Source organism: Scyliorhinus canicula, chromosome 6, assembly GCF_902713615.1.
Source record: "Scyliorhinus canicula chromosome 6, sScyCan1.1, whole genome shotgun sequence".
NCBI classification, from domain to species: domain Eukaryota; kingdom Metazoa; phylum Chordata; class Chondrichthyes; order Carcharhiniformes; family Scyliorhinidae; genus Scyliorhinus; species Scyliorhinus canicula.
Genome location: NC_052151.1, coordinates 29,931,960 through 29,953,515, shown reverse-complemented (window position 1 = coordinate 29,953,515; position 21,556 = coordinate 29,931,960). Strand labels below are relative to the sequence as shown.

General features: G+C 45.0%; 1 protein-coding gene across 2 annotated transcripts in view; it reads left to right on the top strand.

Annotated features, from left to right (window-relative positions):
* Positions 1 to 21,556, top strand: part of tmem87b (transmembrane protein 87B) — an 84,608-nt gene that overhangs the window by 30,176 nt on the left and 32,876 nt on the right. For both annotated transcript variants that reach the window (XM_038799108.1, XM_038799107.1), the window contains exons 6-11: positions 4,989 to 5,057; positions 5,302 to 5,343; positions 6,130 to 6,229; positions 7,158 to 7,219; positions 13,123 to 13,306; positions 14,911 to 15,010. In XM_038799108.1, coding sequence (XP_038655036.1) covers positions 4,989 to 5,057; positions 5,302 to 5,343; positions 6,130 to 6,229; positions 7,158 to 7,219; positions 13,123 to 13,306; positions 14,911 to 15,010 — 557 coding nt within the window. The remainder of the gene's footprint in view (positions 1 to 4,988; positions 5,058 to 5,301; positions 5,344 to 6,129; positions 6,230 to 7,157; positions 7,220 to 13,122; positions 13,307 to 14,910; positions 15,011 to 21,556) is intronic.

Genomic DNA, 21,556 nt, shown 5'->3' with positions numbered 1-21,556 from the left:
GTTAGCGTTCGCACGCAACCAAAGGGATCCTGCTAGTGTCCATATAACAAAGATGGAGGTCGTCTTCATCTTCTCTTCTCTTCTCTTGTCTTTCTTCTCCTTGTCTTCTTCTGGAATTCTGTGAACACAAGCATAATATCTGTCATTATCTTGCTTAAGATCTCGTGTGTTTGTCTGTCTGTCCTTTATTGCCAATGACCCTTTATAAATGGTGAAATAGGATTTTCCTTTCATAAGCCAATTTGAGTCTAGTTGATTGTACTATGATTTACCAAATGTCCTGATACTTCCTTATTAATGCATTCCAGCATTATCCAATGACCAGTGTTAAGCTAACAGACCTATTCGTCTCTGCTTTCTGTTTTGCTCCTTTTATTGAATTAAGTTTAGATTTGCGATTTTCTAACCCATTGAAAATTTACCAGAGTCTAGGAAATTTTGAAATATTGCAACTGGTGCATCCACTTAAGACCCTAGGACAGTGCTTCCCAAACTTTTTCCCAAACTGTAACCCCAGGTTAATAGCTGAGCACCAGGGTTGGAGCGGGAATTGCTGAGCGAGAGCCAGTGGATTTTTCCACAACCGTTATAGAACATAGAACAGTACAGCACAGAACAGGCCCTTCGGCCCTCGATGTTGTGCCGAGCCATGATCACCCTACTCAAACCCACGTATCCACCCTATACCCGTAACCCAATAACCCCCCCCCTTTAACCTTACTTTAGTAGTACTTTAATACGGGCAATTTAGCATGGCCAATCCACCTAACCCGCACATCTTTGGACTGTGGGAGGAAACCGGAGCACCCGGAGGAAACCCACGCACACACGGGGAGGACGTGCAGACTCCGCACAGACAGTGACCCAGCCGGGAATCGAACCTGGGACCCTGGAGCTGTGAAGCATTTATGCTAACCACCATGCTACCGTGCTGCCCTCAGTTATGAAGAGACTGGTACCTCAGAGTTAAGAATTATGCATATGCGTGTATTGGAGCCTTAGCGCTGATTCAAGGACTGTCCCACCAGAGCTTCCACTTGACAGTTGCCATTGCTGCCCAGTATGGCCCCCTCCCTGGTTGGATGGTCAACATACTGTATCAAAAAGCACCCTGGACACATCTAACAAATTGCTCTCCATCCGACCCCCTGGCTGTAAGGGATTCCCAGTCAATGTGGGGGAAGTTCAAGTCACCCAGCACAACTACCCTGCTTTTTTCACAGCTTTTTAAGTATCTGACGACACAACTGTTCCTCTGTCTACTGTGGGCTGTTGGGAGATCTATAGTACACTCCCAACATTGTGATTTCACCCTTCTTATTCCTGAGCTCCACCCATAATGCTTCAGTACAAGATCCCCCCATGTGTCCTCCCTCAACACAGCATTGAGTCATAGTCTATGTTCTAAATGGGGAACTGCTTAGGAAATCAGAAGCACAAAGGGACTTGGAAGTCCTTGTTTAAGCTTCTCTTAAGGTTAACATGCAGGTTCAGTCGGCAGTTAGGAAGACAAATGCAATGTTAGGGAGGGATGTCGGGAGGGCTAGAATACAAGAGCAGAGATGTACTTCTTCAGGCTGTACAAGATCCATTTGGAGTATTGTGACTAGTTTTGGGCCCTGTATCTAAGGAAGGATGTGCTGGCCTTGGAAACGGTCCAGAGGAGGTTCATAAGAATGATCCCTGGAATGAAGAGCTTGTTGTGTGTGTAACTGTTGAGGACTCTGGGTCTGTACTCGTTGGAGTTTAGAAGGACGAGTGAGGAGGACATTGAAACCTACAGGATACTGCGAGGCCTGGATAGAGTGGACGTGAAGAGGATGTTTCCACTTGTAGGAAAGCTAGAACCGGAGGAAAAACTAGAACCAGAGGAAACAATCTCAGACTAAAGGAACGATCCTTTAGAACAGAGATGAGGAGGAATTTCTTCAGCCAGAGAATGGTGAATCTGTGGAACTCTTTGCCACAGAAGGTGGTGAGGCCAAATCTTCAAGACAGATAGGTTGATTAATAGGGCGATCAGGGGTTATTGGGAGAAGGCTGGAAAATAGGGATGAGAAAAGTATCAGCCTTGATTGAATGGCGGAGCAGACTTAATGGGCCGAATGGCCCAATTCTGCTCCTGTTTTATGATCTTATGAGATAGATTCATTATGATAGGGAGTAGAAGTTGCATTGGATTCTCACTTCCTTGTCGTATGCAAAACTCCATGTCAGCCACTTCTCTCTCCTAGGTCTCCCCGCAAGTGAAATTTCCCTTTCCTCAAGGGAGCGTGAACCCGAATATTAGAGATGTCCCACCTGTCTTCTGCTACTCCTGTTTATTATAGTCAGCTTTATCCTTGGAGAAACAAAGGATATAGTGAGACTCTGGCACACCATTTTTATGGGGATAGGTTTCTAGCTGTGGGCGTGTGGACAGGGCACCTGACCAAAGGACAGGACAGAGAATCATAGAATCCCCACAGTGCAGAACGAGGTCATTCAGCTCATTGAGTCTGCACCAACCCTCTGAAAGAGCACCCTCCCTAGACCCACGCCCCTGTCCTAACCCTGTCACCCAACCTTTGGACACTAAGGGGCAATTTAGTATGGCCAATCTACCTAACCTGCACATATTTGGCATGTGGGATGAAACCAGAGCATCCAAAAGAAACCCACGCAGAGACAGGGAGAATGTGCAAACTCCAAACAGTCACCCAAGGTCGGAATCAAACCCAGTTTCCTAGTGCTGTCAGGCAGCAATTCAAACCACTGTGCTATCCCATGTGTTGGGGGTTCCTGGAGGGACATGCTCGCAGATTGGGTGTTACTGGTATCTAGGAGATTGGGGATAGATATGAGGGGTCAGGGATGGGAGTGATACCAGGGGCACACAGGTGATTACTCACCCAAGCTCCTTTAAGGAGGTTGTTCACCTTCTTGCAATATTGCATGCCAGTCCCCTTGGTGTGACTATCAGCACTCATTACCACTGCCTCCTCCTCCCAGGCGTTGGTTGTTGCTGCTCACTGCTGTTTCTGCCCCACCCTGGGGAAGAGAGTAACTCTCTTCCTTCCCACACGTTCAGCATCCTGGTGATGTCTGTGTAGATGAACCTGAGAGCGTGTCTTTTCCCAGCCATCCTCGTGGCTGCTATGAGAGTATTTGTCAGCCTGACTGCGAATCCCAACTCCAGTGACTTAGATGCCTGGGGATCTGGGACTCTGGCAGAGTGGACAGCACGGTGGCATAGTGGTTAGCACTGCTGCCTCAGCTCCAGGAACCCAGGTTCAATTCCAGCCGTGGGTGACTGTGTGGAATTTGCACTTTCTCCCCGTGTCTGTGTGGGTTTCCTCCGGCTGCTCTGGTTTCCTCCCACAGTCCAAAGAAGTGCAGGTTAGGTGGATTGGCCATGATAAATTTCCCCTTAGTGTCAAAGGTTGGGTGGGATTACTGGGTTATGGGGATAGAGTGGAGGCATGGGCTTAAGTAGGGTGCTCTTTCCAAGGGCCAGTGCAGACTCGATGGGCCGAATGGCCGCCTTCTGCACTGTACGGATTCTGTGAATCGTTCCTCTGCGTTGCTCCCAGCAAATTTGCCGTGATTCTTCGATAGCGGGAGAGCATTGACTTTCGAATGGAGCCTCCCGGCCTATGTTGATTATCTGGAAGCAGGTAGCACTGTGGGTTGCTACCCGAGTGGTTTCCCTCCATCATAGAAAGCCTATGGTGTGCTAGCGTTCATTCGCAGAGGGATTGAATTTAAGAGCCGTGAGGTGATGATGCAGCTGTACAAAAGCTTGGTAAGGCCACATTTGGAGTACTGTGGGCAGTTCTGGTCGCCTCATTTTAGGAAGGATGTGGAAGCTTTGGAAAAGGTGCAAAGGAGATTTACCAGGATGTTGCCTGGAATGGAGAGTAGGTCTTAGGAGAAACGGTTGAAGGTGCTCGGCCTTTTCTCATTAGAACGGAGAAGGATGAGGGGTGACTTGATAGAGGTTATAATTTGATCAGGGGAATAGATAGACTGTCAGAGACTTTTTCCCCAGGTGGAACAAACCATTACAAGGGGACATAAATTTAAGGTGAATGGTGGAAGATATAGGGGGGATGTCAGAGGTAGGTTCTTTACCCAGAGAATAGTGGGGGCATGGAATGCACTGCCTGTGGAAGTAGTTGAGTCGGAAACATTAGGGACCTTCAAGCAGCTATTGGATAGGTACATGGATTACGGTAGAATGATGGGGTATAGATTAATTTGTTCTTAATCTAGGACAAAAGTTCGGCACAATATCGTGGGCCAAAGGGCCTGTTCTGTGCTGTATTTTTCTATGTTCTATATTGATGAAGGGTGCAACGTTGATAGTGGCTTGCGGCATTGCCAGCTGCTGGGAAATCAAAGCAGCCAGAGTCATTGTGGCACAGAAGGAAGTCATTCTGGCCATGCTAGAAAACATGAAAGAATTTTTCTCCGAAGATCTCTGGTATGATCTCTGTATATTGGTGGAATTATATCCTTATTTCCGCTGCCGTAAAATCCTGAATTGAAACAACATTGAAAAGTGAACAATGACTGAATGGCTACGGTACTGCTTTACGTCAAAGAGATCCTTCAGAATTCTACGTTTTTAAGGTGGGAAGACTGTCATTTCAAAGGTATCCCTGATTGGGTCAGCCAATGCTGATGCACGAGTTTCCTTATTTACAAATTCATTCAACATTCCAAAACAATGAGAAAATTCTTGATGCACTATATGACTGCAGTGTTTCCCCCAACATTCCCAGCCAGTATGTGAACAACCAGTCAGGAAAACGTGGCCTTCTTAGCATATTCCCCAGACTAATCATTGTGAGGTGAACAAATGAATGCAATTTTACCTTTGTTTTTGATTTTGATGTTGCTGCATCTTGAAAGGTGAATGCAAGTATGTGGTAGATAAAATGTAACTTTAGCGTCTTCTGTTCAGGAACTTAAATCTGAGTATAACTTTTGTATGTTGTTTCAAGAAAGCAGAAGCAAAAAACAGCTCGACTGCCAAGACCACTGACCGTGTCCGTGTGTCTGAAGGTGATAAGGTACTGCATCAACATTTTACTGTGGTTTAATTGTCACATCATGAGAGCATTCCTCCTGAGTTTTAATGCAAGTGAGAATTTATTTTCCAGTTTTCATTTGATTCTATATGAATTATAATCATTGAATATATTATGTCTGCACTATAATACTTAAGTGTGACCCTTACAAATATAGGAATTGCAACTTAGTTAACACAGCTAACGAGACAGCTGGACAGAAAAAAATGTTTAATTTTTTTTTCAGAATCATCATTCATTGCAGAAAAGAGACATTACAACTGAAAAGGTACAGAGTTACTTGTGGATTTAACATATTCAAATCGCTTCAATTTCATACAAACTTGATTCTGTTGATGTTACTATCTCGTGAACAAACTTTACACACTCCTTTGAGAGCAGCATCAAACAAAATGTATCAGGATATTTGTTTTATCTTACCAATTTTCTCCTCTCCACTCCTGAAAGTGTTGACCCCTTGTTCTTGCGGCCCTGGCTACTCTTCAGCAACTTTTCCAAATGATGAATGTACATGTATGAAGACTTATCAGTGGGTTTTAACTTGTTTATACCAGGGTTCCCATTGAGCCTGATATATCATCATCCAACATCCACTCATAACATTTCCACCAAAGACTATTGGAAAGCATTATGAAGCAGGGCCCATTAATATTTCCTACAACTAGCCAAGGCTCGTGGACTGGCAAAATTCATTTGAACTTTGCACAGGTCAGAGATTGGTCTGACCTTTTCATGCTGAGTTCCCAGGGACCTGGACATATTTAGGATTATACATGGGAATGTTTGCGGATTTTTTTTTTTTTTACACAGAGGGTAGTGGGTGCCTGGAACTCGCTGCCGGAGGAGGTGGTGGAAGCAGGGACGATAAAGACGTTTCAGGGGCATCTTGACAGATACATGAATAGGATGGGAACAGAGGGATATGGAACTCCGGAAGTGTTGAAGATTTTAATTTAGACTGCGCAGGCTTGGAGGGCCGAAGGGCCTCTTCCTATGCTGTACTTTTCTTTGTGATAAATCTCTTTACTATTTGATAAGTAATATTTTTTTCCAGTATGACGTCGTAGCACAGACCTGGAGAGATGGTCCATATCTATTTATTGTCTCAATCAAACCTCTTGGTGAAAGAATTGATCGCAACTGGAATCTAACAGGTAAATTGAAATCTACACAAATACTTAATTTTGAAAATAATGTAGTAGCTTTCATTTAATATATTTATATGTACTTTACCATACCTATGCTATAGGAACAAAATAATGGAATACAGAATATCCAGCTAGGTTTTACAGCATTTTTAACCGGTGTGTCTGTACTAACTCTTGAGGAATCTATGTAGTTCATTCCATTCTACTGTTTCCCATTTTGTTTTTTAAAACTTTTCCAATTAAGGGCCAATTTTAGTGTGGTCAATCCACCTACCCTGCACATCTTTGGGCTGTGGGGGTAAGACCCATGCAGACACGGGGAGAATGTGTAAACTCCACACAGACAGTGACTTGGGGCTGGGATCTAACCTGGGACCTCGGCGCCGTGAGGCAACAGTACTAACCACTGCGCCACGGTGCCGCCCGCTGTTTCACATTCCTGTTTTAAATTTTTTTAAAAAAGGATTCAGGATCTTGCAACCCAATCAAAATGAATGTAAACTTGCAATTGCTGGTTTAGCTATTTTTTTTTGGCTAGACCTGAACCCACTGGTTATTTAAATATTTCAGATACATTAAACCACCATTAAATATGTAACTGTAATTGAAAGCCTTTCTGTAGGGGTTGGATTAGCACAGTGGGCTAAACAGCTGGCTTGCAATGCAGAACAATGCCAGCAGCGCGGGTTCAATGTCCGTACCGGCCTCCCTGAACAGGCGGCGGAATGTGGCAACTAAGGGCTTTTCACAGTAACTTCATTGAAGCTGACTTGTGACGATAAGCAATGATTATTATTATAGGCTCCTGTGCCAATCTAATCCTGAAATACAATGTTTTATTTAGAAAATGATTTTAGCTTAAAGTTAGCACTTGATTATTTTCAAATAATATTACTCATTCAGAATTTTATAATCAATTGAAGTATCTTTGCAGTGCTGGTGTTAATGCAAGGTTCTCATGGATTCATCTCTGCAACTGAATTTCCACTGATGGTTGTAAGTAGAGAGTTCTATCCTCCGTTTATAATAATCATGACAGATTTTTGGTCCCTGCTTGCTGATGTTAAGTCAAACTTTAACGGAATGTTCCAATCCCTTGCTAATCCAGCTGTGTTATTTATCTGTTTAGCTGCATGATCTCAATGCAAGATAAGAGCAGGAGTAGATCAATTAATCTACTTTGCCCTTCAATACAATCATGGCTGATCTTGGGTTTCAACTCCACTTTTGTGCTCTCTCCCTATATCCCTTAATTCCCTCAGCTGATAAAGGAGCTGCGCTCTGAAAGCTAGTGATTCCAAACAAACCTGTTGGACTTTAACCTGGTGTTGTAAGACTTCTTACTGTGCTTTAATCAATTTATTTAATTAAAATAGTTGTTTATTTTTAATAATATTTATTGAGATTTAAAATACCACAACAAAATTACAAAATAATACAGCATCCAAAGCAACAAGGGCAAACAAAACAGATACAGCTTAACCCACATTAACACAGTATGGAACATGAAAACCACATCGCAATTGGCTTAATACCGTCATTCAATGGTATAGCCTTTTCTTCCCAGATTTCAAACTACCTGCACCCATGTAGGAGCAAGGAACGGATTTATCATATCTACCCTTGCAAAAACAAAAGAAAATGCATGGAAGAAGGAGAACCTTCCAAGCAATTTTTCACAGTGCTCAGCAAAGGTTTATACCAACAAAAAGGAAGGATGGTAGAAAGAGGGAAAATCGACCGTGGATATCTATGGAAATAAGGGAGAGTATCAAATTGAAGGAAAAAGCATACAAAGTGGCAAAGATTAGTGGGAGACTAGAGGACTGGGAAATATTTAGGGGGCAACAGAAAGATACTAAAAAAGCTATGAAGAAGAATAAGATAGATTATGAGAGTAAACTTGCTCAGAATATAAAAACTGACAGTAAAAGTTTTTACAAATATATAAAACAAAAATGAGTGGCTAAGGTAAATATTGGTCCTTTAGAGGATGAGAAGGGAGATTTAATAATGGGAGATGAGGAAATGGCTGAGGAACTGAACAGGTTTTTTGGTCGGTCTTCACACTGGAAGACACAAATAACATGCCAGTGACTGATAGAAATGTGGCTATGGCAGCTGAGGACCTTGAGATGATTGTTATCACTAAGGAAGTGGTGATGGGCAAGCTAATGGGGCTAAAGGTAGACAAGTCTCCTGGCCCTGATGGAACGCATCCCAGAATGCTAAAAGAGATGGCTAGGGAAATTGCAAATGCACTAGTGATAATTTACCAAAATTCACTAGACTCTGGGGTGGTCCCGGCGGATTGGAAATGAGCAAACGTGACACCACTGTTTAAAAAAGGAGGTAGGCCGAAAGCGGGTAATTAAAGGCCAGTGAGCTTAACTTCGGTAGTAGGGAAGATGCTGGAATCTATCATCAAGGAAGAAATAGCGAGGCATCTGGATGGAAATTGTCCCATTGGGCAGACGCAGCATGGGTTCATTAAGGGCAGGTCGTGCCTAACTAATTTAATGGAATTTTTTGAGGGCATTACCAGTGCGGTAGATAACGGGGAGGCAATGGATGTGATATATCTGGATTTCCAGATAGCTTTTGACAAGATGCCACACAAAAGATTGTTGCATAAGATAAAGATGCATGGCATAAAGGGTAAAGTAGTAGCATGGATAGAGGATTGGTTAATTAATAGAAAGCAAAGAGTGGTGATTAATGGGTGTTTCTCTGGTTGGCAATCAGTGCTAGTGGTGTCCCTCAGGATTCAGTGTTGGGCCCACAATTGTTCACAATTTACATAGATGATTTGGAGTTGGGGACCAAGTGCAATGTGTCCAGGTTTGCAGATGGCACTAAGATGAGTGGTAAAGCAAAAAGTGCAGAGGATACCGGAAGTCTGCAGGGGGATTTGGATAGGTTAAGTGAATGGGCTAGGGTCTGGCAGATGGAATACAATGTTGACAAATGTGAGGTTATCCATTTTGAAAGGATTAATAGCAAACGGGATTATTATTTAAATGATAAAATATTAAAACATGCCACTGTGCAGAGAGACCTGGGTGTGCTAGTGCATGAGTCGCAAAACGTTGGTTTGCAGGTGCAACTTGTGATTAAGAAGGCAAATTGAATTTTGTCCTTCATTGCTAGAGGGATGGAGTTTAAAACAAGGAAGGTTATGCTACAATTGTATGAGATGTTAGTGAGGCCACACCTGGAGTAGTGTGTTCAGTTTTGGTCTCCTTACCTGAGAAAGGACGTACTGTGCAGCTGGAGGGTGTGCAGAGGAGATTCACTAGGTTAATCCCAGATCTGAAGGGGTTGGATTACGAGGAGAGGTTGAATAGACTGGGACTGTACTCATTGGAATTTATATATCCTCATTGGGGATCTTATAGAAACGTTTAAAATTATGAAGGGAATACATAGGATAGATGCGGGCAGGTTGTTTCCACTGGCGGGTGAAAGCAGAACTAGGGGGCATAGCCTCAAAATAAGGGGAAGTAGATTTCAACCAAAGGGTTGTGAATCAAGGAATTCCTTGCCCAGTGAAGCAGTTGAGGCTCTTTCATTACATGTTTTTAAGGCAAAGATAGATAGTTTTTTGAAGAATAAAGGGATTAAGGGTTATGGTGTTCAGGCCGGAAAGTGGAGCTGAGTCCAAAAAAGATCAGCCATGATCTCATTGAATGGCGGAGCAGGCTCAAGGGGCCAGATGGCCTACTCCTGCTCCTAGTTCTTATAACGCAACAAAACCCCAAAGCTTGGCCCAAAACAGAACCACAATTACAACGAAAGGAGAGGTAGAGAGGACCGGCAACAGTCATGGTATGTTCAGATTATGGTCAGGCCCATCAGGCCTCCCAAACAGAAAAGGAAGGAAAAAGAGCTGGAAAACAGACCCATCCACCTATCCCACCAGATGACAATCACCAGTGAAGAACAGAGCATGTCACATAATCAACAAAATTAGAGGACCAGCTCCTCTGGCAGGAACCACAGGATAACCACCAAAGTACAGAACTCGACCCAACCCCTGTGCACCAGAGAGACAAGAAAATAAAACCCATCTTCTCAAAAAGAGGGGGATATTTGAAGGCCCAAGGGGCAACAGGATGACAGCACCAGGCCAGGTCCAGCCCAGCACCAACCAACACATTAAAAAAAATTATATCCCCGGGTCCTCCAGCACATCCCAAAAAAGGCCTACACCCAAGTCGCACACGTACCTGTCCATTCCCATTCAGAGCATGCACAAAGATGATTATTCCAGCCCTGGCCAAGAGGGGGTGGCTCCCACCAAGGAGAAAAGGAATCATCCGGTCACCCAATGATTAGGCACCCTGGGAGGGTAGGCTGACTCCCTCCTCTCTAGCACAAACACAGAGACCGCCCCAAACACAAGGAGATCAGCATAAGAAGACAACCCCATGCTCGCCTGAGTGAAGAGAAGACATGGGGAAGAGAAGCAAACCCCCAGAGGGGGGACACCCATCCTAGCTTAAAGCTACCACTGTCGCAGAAAGGATATCCAGAACATCCTCCCACTTCATTCGCCCAACCACCATAGAAGCCCAGGGGTGAAACACGAAAAGAGACCAAAACAGGAAGAAGGGACAGCCTCAAGAAGGAGACTGAAGAAAGTTAGTCCTGTCCAGGATACAAACTCTGCCCAGGCCAAAAAAGGATGAAGACGTGAATTCTTAATTCAAAGAATGTAGAAATCTAAAAGAAAGACCCAAAATGATTAGCTCTAAATGGGAGGGCTATCCTCAATCTTAATGAAGACTGAACAAACCCGACCAACCGTATCCACCCACCCTTCATCCAGCTCCACTCGTCCTCTTCAAAATGAGACGGGAGTGACAAAAATTACTCCCCTCCCCAACGACAAGGATTGCACAACACAGTTACCAGATGGAGTAAAATTATGCACAAGTCACACTTTCCATAATTGATTCAAAGTAGTTTTACTAATATGGGATAAAATACTCAATGATGCAGGCCATCATTGCTCACATTTCACACTCCAATTCAGGAATAACAATTAAATAAAGTCAACAGCATGATCAACAGGGAGTCACAATCAGGATTATTAAACAACTGTAGGACAGTTTGCAGGATAACGACGTCTTCCATGTTGTATGAGAAAGCAAAGGATAAGGCAGGATCAACGCAATCTCTCCAGGATTCCATCGATTGAAACACAAGACACCATAACTTTCACCATGCTGTCTCACCAACATCCAGGCAGTCCACAGCCTAGGCCCTGGCCGGCGGGCAATGTCTCGACCCACTCAGCCACCGCCAACCCCTCACAACAAGCATAGACAGCAGGATGATATAGGATCAGTGATCAGTGGGCCCTACCAACTATTGGCCTTGCAGACAGGATGCATTGTACTCTATAAAATCTGATGCCCCAGCCTCCAAATCAAGGTTACCAAATTAACCGTGAGGCGGTTGTGCTAACCACTCGGCCACCGTGCTGCCCTGAAGTGAGCTTTGATGACCTGCATCGCAGAGTCAAAATTCTCCATCAAGACAAAGGGCAGAATCTACTGGTCACGTTGCGCTTGAAAAAGCAGTGTGGCGCAATGCGACCGGTAGATGCCGGGAGATCCCACTTCTGGGATCTACTCAGCTCACCGCGCCTCAAGATGAACAGAGCTGGAGTTTGCGAAAACACAACCGCTCCCGCGTTCATATCATGTGATCCCCTCAGCCTTAAGTATATTTAATGATGGAGCATCTAAAGTAGAGAATTTGAAAGATTCACATCCTTCGAGTGAAGGAATTTCTCTCCATCTCCGACCCCTCATCGTGAAATTGTGCCCACGTGTTTTAAATTCCCCAGTCAGCGGAACCGACCTCTGTGTACCACGTCAAGCCTCTTTCAAAATTTTAAATGAGATGCAACTCTTCTAAACTCAGCAGAATACAAATCCAGTTTGCTCAACAACTCATCATTTGTGGGCAGCACGGTAGCATTGTGGATAGCGCAATTGCTTCACAGCTCCAGGGTCCCAGGTTCGATTCCGGTATGGGTCACTGTCTGTGCGGAGTCTGCACATCCTCCCCGTGTGTGCGTGGGTTTTCTCCGGGTGCTCCAGTTTCCTCCCACAGTCCAAAGATGTGCAGGTTAGGTGGATCGGCCATGATAAATTGCCCTTAGTGTCCAAAATTGCCCTTAGTGTTGGGTGGGGTTACTGGGTTATGGGGATAGGGTGGAGGTGTTGACCTTGGGTAGGGTGCTCTTTCCAGGAGTCGGTGCAGACTCGATGAGCCGAATGGCCTCCTTCTACACTGTAAATTCTATGAAATCTATAGGATAACTGTCTTATCCCAGGGACCAACCTATTGAACCTTCGTTGTTTCTGCGGCCAATGCAAGTATATCCATCCTTCAATATGGAGACCAAAACTGCACTGTATTCCCTGTGTGGTCTTACCAAAACCTTGAACAATGATACTGTAGTGTACTAAAGTCTTTCTGAACTTCAGCATGTACAAGTTTTAATGCCTTTTAAAATTATTCTGCTTTTCTATTCTTGGGAATGAAGTTCCTTACCTCCCTTCTTGAGGGTTGTTGGAGCTGCACTTATCTAGGCAGATGGAGAGTATTCCATCATACTCCTGACTTGTGGGTTACTCACCGCAAAATTCCCCACTATCAACATCTGGGAGATATCATTGACCAAAAATTGAACTGGACCAGCTATGTAAATACTGTGGGTAAACAGACCTAACCCTAAACAGGCCTATCAGACCTCATCATTTTTGGATGGGTAGGGTTGTTAAATTTCTCCCCTTGTGTGTATTTATACTATATTGTTTTGGATCTAATTTTTTTCCTACATATTTGGTCATTTCTTATTCTGATTTGTTCTTCTCTTGCAGTTTTACATGGTGATGTGCATCCTGTATATACTTTATGGCATCTTGTGGTTGTTTTGGTCTGCATGTTACTGGAAAGATTTATTGAGGATACAGTTCTGGATAGCTGGAGTTATTTTTCTTGGGATGCTGGAGAAAGCTGTTTTCTATGCAGAATATCAGAACACTAACACTCGTGGAATATCTGGTATGTTTAGTTCCTCCTCTGCTCAATAAACAAGAGTTAAACTGTTTAGCATATTAAATGTGACCAACAGTTAAGTTTGTGCATTCAACAAAATCAATTAATTTGGGCATATATTACCTATTTTAGATTCAAACTTTTAATGACTTAATTTCCCTCCCCAGTGTAATCAGATCTTTAGTGCCCCTCTTGCAGGTTAAAGCACAGCATTGTCAGCGATTTGTTTTAAAAGCTTCATAAGCCTTCCCCCCCCCCCCCCCCCCGCGCTAATTTTTCCAATCACGGAGCAATTTGGTGTGGCCAATCCACCTACCCTGCACATCTTTGGGTTGTGGGGGTGAGACCCACACAGACATGGGGAGAATGTGCAAACTCCACATGGACAGTGAATCAGGGCCGGGATCTAACCTGGGTTCTTGGTGCCATGAGGCAGCAGTGCTAACAACAGCACTACCATGCCACCAGCATCATAAGTCTTGATGCTGTTTTTTCTTTCTCACCCATCTTGACTAAACCATAGGGGAGGGATTTGCATTAAATGTTACATTGAGTTTACTGGGATCACTATCTTTATAGAACAATTGAGTGCTTCTGGCAATGTAGATGCAACATCCTAACCTTGGTTGCAGTTATGTTTTTCCTCCTGTTGAGAACAACCGGTGCAGTTGTGTTTGTGGAGCTCTTTGTCACAGTTCCAGTAGCTGTATGCCATTTTATCAATGGTGAATGTGTGCACACCAAATGATGAGCCGTGAATAAATCCGTAGTTGACAGATCTTCATTTTACAAGGAAAAATGTAAATGGGGTTTAAATGTCCAAATTGAAGTAAATGAATGGCAGTTTGTTTGGAAACCAGAAGGATGACTTTAACAAATATATATATGCCACTTTAAATACTGTTAAAGATTCATTGAAATGGGGGGGCAGCACGGTGGAGCAGTGGTTAGCACTGCTGCCTTACGACTCCGAGGACCCGGGTTCGATCCCGGCCCCGAGTCACTGTCCATATGGAGGTTGTATGTTCTCCCCGTGTCTGCTGGGTCTCACTCCAAAAAACCCAAAAGATGTGCAGGCTAGGTGGATTGACCCTTAATTGGGAAAAAAATAATTGGTACTCCAAATTTAAAAAAAAAGATTAATTCAAACATAGAAAGAATGTTGGCCACTCTGGGACCATGAGCATAATCTCAATAGAATGGGTTAATCAGATTTCACCATGCACTGATTGTTCATTCTCTTCCTATTGAGTATCGCCAAATATTGAAATTAAGAAGCATTTTCAAATTCCAGTTTGACACCCAAAATATTGTTCATTTTCTTTATTTTAAAAATGAGTTGGAAAGAAGTCCAGTGGATCCTATAATTTATGTAAAGTTTGTGCTGATCAAGGAAGAATGTGTATTTCTCTTAATTTGAGGAGTTGCGTGAAAGCAGCTCTGTCACTTCTCTCTGTTTTATTTGCTCCTTGAGTGCAAGGGTGGAGTTGGTCTCCAGTCACTAACTCACTACTTCTTCGCTTTGAGCATAGAAAACTATTTTTTGAATGTTAAAATTGTACATTGCAAGTTCAAGAGACACCTAATGGGTTTGTTTTCTTTTCCTGCAGTGCAAGGTCTCCTAGTCTTTGCAGAGCTTATTTCTGCTGTGAAAAGGACATTGGCTCGCCTTCTTGTGATTATTGTAAGCTTGGGATATGGAATAGTTAAGTAAGTATTTACTCAAATATAAATTGCATTGAATATAAATTTCAAGGAAACTGTAAATGGATTTTCTAAATATTGGAACAGGAGTAGGACATTCATTTGAGTCATGGCTGACTTACCTTTTCTGTGAATGCATTGCTACACCTACCTAACAAAAAAACTGTTTATCTCAAGTCATAAATTTCAATTGGCTTAGGAGCCATGGGATGGGATTCTCTGTTGACTGATGCCGGAATCAGGAAATGCGATTGGGTAGAGAATGGCGCGTGAGGCGACAATAGTGGCTGCCTCGGAGCGCCAACTAGAATGCCATGCTCCGGTGCCTCAACAGCGGTGTCCGTGCGTTCTACTCCACACGTTTAGTAAATGCCATTTGCGTATCATTAGCGGGCCTAACCTGGTATTCTTCAGGGCCTCCATGATGCCCCGCTTCCACCAGGAAGAATTACGGACGGTGATTTTCAGTTGCAAAAATCGGGAAACAGGCGCTATGGCTCCTGAAGGAGAGAAAGAGGGTATGAAAAGTGTCCCAACATCACCATAATGTGCTGGCAGTTGTGCCACTGTCCAGGGAGATGCTTCTGCCAGGGCCGTGGGGATTAGCGGAGGGGCAGCCAGGAGGTGGGCCGTGGGGTAGGGATGGATGGGCACGGAACACCATTGCTGCAGCCTGCAAGGCAACCATGCGGCTGAGCACACTGCTGACTGCCCACTGTGAACTTAGTGCCACGGGTCGTATGGGTGTCCACCAGGTCACCCCCGAGGTACCGTCTGGCCCCAGCCGACCTATCAATGGGGCGGAGCCAGTGCCATTAGGGGCTAGTTTAGCACAGGGCTAAATAGCTGGCTTTTAAAGCAGGTCAGCAGCGCGGGTTCAATTACCATACCAGCCTCCCTGTACAGGCGCTAGAATGTGGCGACTAGAGGCTTTTCACAATAACTTGAAATGAAAATCGCTTATTGTCACGAGTAGGCTTCAATGAAGTTACTGTGAAAAGCCCCTATGCGCCACATTCCGGCGCCTGTCCGGGGAGGATGGTACGGGAATCGAACCGTGCTGCTGGCCTGCTTGGTCTGCTTTAAAAGCCAGCGATTTAGCCTGGTGAGCTAAACCAGCCCCAACTTCATTTGAAGCCTGTTTGTGACAAGTGATTTTCATTTCATTTCATCTTGCTTGCTGGGGTGAGTATGTGTGAGGAGTGGAATGCTCGCGCGGCTGTAGCTTGTCAGCCTCTCGAGTGCTAATCCCGAGCCTGGCGAATCCAACACTGTTTTTCATTGATGAAATCACTCATGTTCCATGTGGTGCCGATGCCAGTTCATTAATAGTTCTGGAATTGCTCCTGGGCTGGCGCCAACATTGATATTGTAGAAGTCTTCCGATTCTATTTCAGCGTCAACACTTAGGGCGGGATTCTCCGATTGCTGACGCCGAAATCACATTCGCCGATTGGCCAGAGAATCAGTTTTTAAGCCGAAATCGGGGGTGACGCCATCTTTCAGATGCTCTGCCCCCTCAAAAACGGCGTAATTGCTGAGTACGCCGCACAAGGTCAGGACGGCCTCGGGACATCACCTGAGGTCCTCCCCCGATGCTTCCTGATTTCATCCTAAATGGTCCAGCTCTAATTTTAAGATTTTTTTTTTTTTTTAAATAATTTTTATTGAAATTTTTCGATACAAACATTTACCCCTACTACATTTTAAATTATAACACAACAAATAAAGTCAAGGAAGGGCTGCCACCGCCGGAAGAACCCCTGTACCGACCCTCTCAGGGCGAATTTGATTCTTTCCAATTGGATGAAGCTTGCCATGTCGTTTAACCAGGTGTTAACACTTGGTGGCCTTGTGTCCCTCCACTGAATCAAGATCCTTCTCCGAGCTACCAAGGACGCAAAGGCCAATATTCCGGCCTCCCTTGCCTCCTGTACTCCTGGCTCCACCCCAACCCCAAAAATCGCTAGCCCCCACCCTGGTTTGACCCTGGTTCCCACCACTCTCGATACCGTCCCCGCCACCCCCTCCCAGAACTCTTCCAGTGCCGGACACATCCAGAACATATGTACATGGTTCGCAGGGCTTCCCGAACACCTAACACACCTGTCCTCACCCCCGAAGAACCGACTCATCCTAGTCCCCGTCATATGGGCTCTGTGCAGCACCTTAAATTGGATGAGGCCCAACCTTGCGCACGACGACGACGAATTGACCCTCTCTAGGGCATCCGCCCATGTCCCATCTTCTATCTGCTCTCCTAGCTCCGTTTCCCACTTGTCTTTCAGCTCCTCTATCGGTACCTCCTCCACCTCCTGCATTATTTTGTAGATGTCCGAGACCTTCCCTTCTCCGACCCAGACCCCTGACAGCACCCTATCACTCACCCCTCTATCGGGAAGCAAGGGAAATCCTTCCACCTGTCGTCTGGCAAATGCCTTCACCTGCAGGTATCTAAACGTGTTCCCCGGGGGGAGCTCAAATTTCTCCTCCAGCTCTCCCAGGCTCGCAAACCTCCCCTCTATGAACATGTCCCTCAGTTGCCTGATGCCCGCCCTGTGCCAGCTCTGAAATCCCCCGCCAGTGTTCCCCGGGACAAATCTGTGGTTCCCTCTTAGTGGCGCCGCCATCAGACCCCCCACTTCCCCCCTGTGTCGCCTCCACTGCCCCCAGATTTTGAGGGTGGCCGCCACTACCGGACTCGTGGTATACCTTGTGGGGGGGAGCGGCCATGGTGCCGTTACTAGCGCCCCCAGGCTTGTATTGCCGCAGGACGCCCTCTCCATACGTTTCCAAGCTGCCCCCTCCCCCTCCATCACCCACTTGCGCACCATCGATGCGTTCGCCGCCCAGTAGTATCCGGAAAGATTGGGTAGTGCTAATCCTCCACTGTCCCTACTCCGTTCCAAGAAAATCCTTCTCACTCTAGGGGTGCCATGTGCCCACACATAGCCCATAATGCTGCTAGTTACCTTCTTGAAGAAGGCCCTGGGGAGAAAGATGGGCAAGCACTGGAACAGAAACAAGAACCTCGGGAGGACCGTCATTTTGATTGACTGCACCCTCCCTGCTAGCGACAGCGGTACCATGTCCCACCTCTTGAACTCCTCCTCCATCTGCTCCACCAGCCTTGAAAAGTTCAGCTTGTGGAGGGTCCCCCAGTTCCTTGCCACCTGCACCCCCAAGTACCTGAAGCTCTTTACTGCTCTCTTAAAGGGGAGCCGCCCAATTCCCTCCCCCTGATCTCCCGGGTGTATCACAAAGACCTCACTTTTACCCACATTTAATTTATATCCCGAAAAGTCCCCAAACTCCGCTAGTATTTCCATTAACTCCGGCATACCCCCTTCCGGGTCCGCCACATATAACAACAAATCATCCGCATAGAGTGATACCCGATGTTCCTCCCCTCCCCTTGTCAGTCCTCTCCACCCCCCTGAACCCCTCAGTGCCATCGCCAACGGTTCGATCGCTAATGCAAATAGTAAGGGGTACCTGGTACCTCGATGGAGCCCAAAATACTCCGACCTCCTCCCGTTTGTAACCACACTCGCCATCGGGGCCGAATACAGCAGCTTCACCCACTTGATAAATCCCTCCCCAAACCCAAACCGTTCCAGCGTCTCCCACAGGTATTCCCACTCCACCCTATCGAATGCCTTCTCCGCATCCAGTGCTACCACTATCTCAGCCTCCCCCTCCACTGCTGGCATCATAATCACATTCAACAGTCTCCGGACATTGGTGTTAAGTTGTCGTCCCTTTACGAACCCCGTCTGGTCCTCATGGATTACCCCTGGCACACAATCCTCTATTCTGGTTGCCAGGACCTTTGCCAACAGTTTGGCATCTACATTCAAGAGGGAGATAGGCCTGTAGGACCCGCACTGTACAGGGTCTTTGTCCCGCTTCAGGATCAAGGAGATCAGGGCCTGTGACATTGTCGGGGGCAGAGCCCCCCCCTCTCCTAATTTTAAGATTGTCATCTTGTTCTGGGTCCCTCACCAGAAGGAATAGTTTCTCTGTCAATTTGATCAAATCTATTTATTGTTTAAAACGCCTCGTCATCACCCATCAATTTTCTGTACTCAGGAATACAAACTAGGTTTATTAAATCTAACCTTGTAATTTAACCCTTTGTATAATTCTGATGAATCTATGCTGTACCCAGATGAGATCTGATCAAGTTTTTGTGCAACTGAGACGTCGTTTCTTCACTTATGAATTCTAATCTCCTTAAGATAAAGACAACATTTATTTTTTGCAAACATTTTGAATGTGTGCACTAGCTTTGACTGCCTTGGGGGCTGGTTTAGCACAGTGGGCTAAAACAGCTGGCTTGTAATGCAGAATAAGGCCAGCAGCGCTGGTTCAATTCCCTTACCATCCTCCCCACACAGGCGCCGGAATGTGGTGACTCTGGGCTTTTCACAGTAACTTCATTGAAGCCTACTCGTGACAATAAGCGATTATTATTATTATTAGGGAACCTAAATGCACAGCTACTAGTCTCACTTAAAGATCCACCATAAATAGGGCGGCACGGTGGCGCAGTGGTTAGCGCTGCTGCCTCACGTCACTGAGGACCCAGGTTTGATCCCGGCTCTGGGTCACTGTCCGTGTGAAGTTTGCACATTCTCCCCGTGTTTGCGTGGGTTTCTTTCCCCACAACCCAAAGATGTGCAGAGTAGGTGGATTGGCTACGCTAAATTGCCCCTTAATTGGAAAAAAAAGAACTGGGTACTCTAAATTTATTTTTAAAAGAATTGAACTTCATGTGTAAATTAAACATCACTATTGTTTGAGATAAAATAATTGGCACAAGGAGCTGTTTTAAAAAAAAAAAATGATATGGAATTGAATTGATGGAATCCTGGCAGTCGCCAGCCAGCTCAACCTCCTCGAGAAGCAAACACTGCCCTTATGCAGCACCCAGTGATAAATACCAATAGTTTCACGGGCCGCTGGGTGTCAATACTCTAATTCTTGTGCGAGTTGCAACATGGTTATTCTCCCATGGTCTTTCTCCAATCTTCCATCCAGACTTATGCCCCTGCCTCCAATTCCACCTTAATACTTCACTTCATTGACTCTGTAATCATGTATCCTATTTCCTTTGTCGTAACATTAGTAATAGAAGCATTAGTGGCAGAGGTCTTATGGTTTGAAAGAGAAAGAAGAGGGGAATTTCAAAGTCTAGGTTTTTGACCATTGCCCAATAAGTATCTCCCTTGTGTTAAAGATGCCAAGTAAATGAACATTGTTGCTGCTGCTATTCTGGCATAACCTAGGAGAAACATCAACTTTGTGCAATTAAGTAGAAATGTTGTGGGGCAGGAAGTTGGGATGTTTTAGGAGCATAACTTGATAACATTTTAATTCATAATTTCTGAACTAGTTTAAACATGTTTTTCTCCCTGGATCCTTAATGCTGTGGGGTAGAAACCTGATGATTGCCAGGAAACCTGATCTCCTCGGGCTGTTTAAGTTCTCAGCCAGTTGGGAATTGAGCAACAGCATCAAATAAGAACTCTCAACACCTCGGGGGATCAAATCCAGTCAAGCTATTAATCGATTACTGCCTTGGTGCTCTGACATGCACAGCGGCACATCATATAAACATTTAATTTAGGACACCAAATTAGAGAATTGGTGCAGCTGGTTTAGCACACTGGGCTAAATCGCTGGCTTTTAAAGCAGACCCATGCAGGCCAGCAGCACGGTTCAATTCCCGTACCAGCCTCCCTGAACAGGCGCCGGAATGTGGCGACTAGGGGCTTTTCACAGTAACTTCATTGAAGCCTACTCGTGACAATAAGTGATTTTCATACTGAGTTCAGTGAAATTGGTAAACTAATGGTTCATTCCTACCACCTTCATCCTCTGCAGATGAGACATCTCATTAAGAGAAAAGTTTTATTTGGGACCACTTTCACACACCTGATCGTTTGAGTGATAGGGAGGCTCGTGTCTCTCTGGGCTTGGATTATATATGGAGGGAGAAAATATTTGAACCTCATTCTGTGCTGGAAAGTCAATTTTTATTTGGTCAAATCCCATGGTTTGGTATTCAAACTCTACTCTTTGTACACTCGTACAGCAAATTACCATATTTCAGTACAACGAGACACTTAACCAGTTTCCATCAATGCCCTGTGCATTGTGTTTGGAGAAAATAAAGAAAATTTATACTAGCGTGGTGGAAGTTGATCTTGTTCAGCTCTTGCCAGAACCAGAGTATCCTAGTTCCAAAAGCATTAATGTACCTTCTGCCCATTTGGGTTGAATCTATTGGTATGCATTTTTGGCACTTCATTTAACTGTGGGATGAGCTGTTGGCCCATTTGTCCATTTTTAACAGTGGCACCGTCCGCCTCCAGGACACCAGCTATTTATATTTGTTACTGAAAACTCTCATCCAGACTGTCTTCCTTTGACATTCAGTGGCAGTATAATGGATGAATCCTACATTATTAACATCCTAGGGGTTACCATTAGCCAGAAACAAGAGCATGAGGCTGGGACTTTTGTGGATGATTGTAATATTATCCA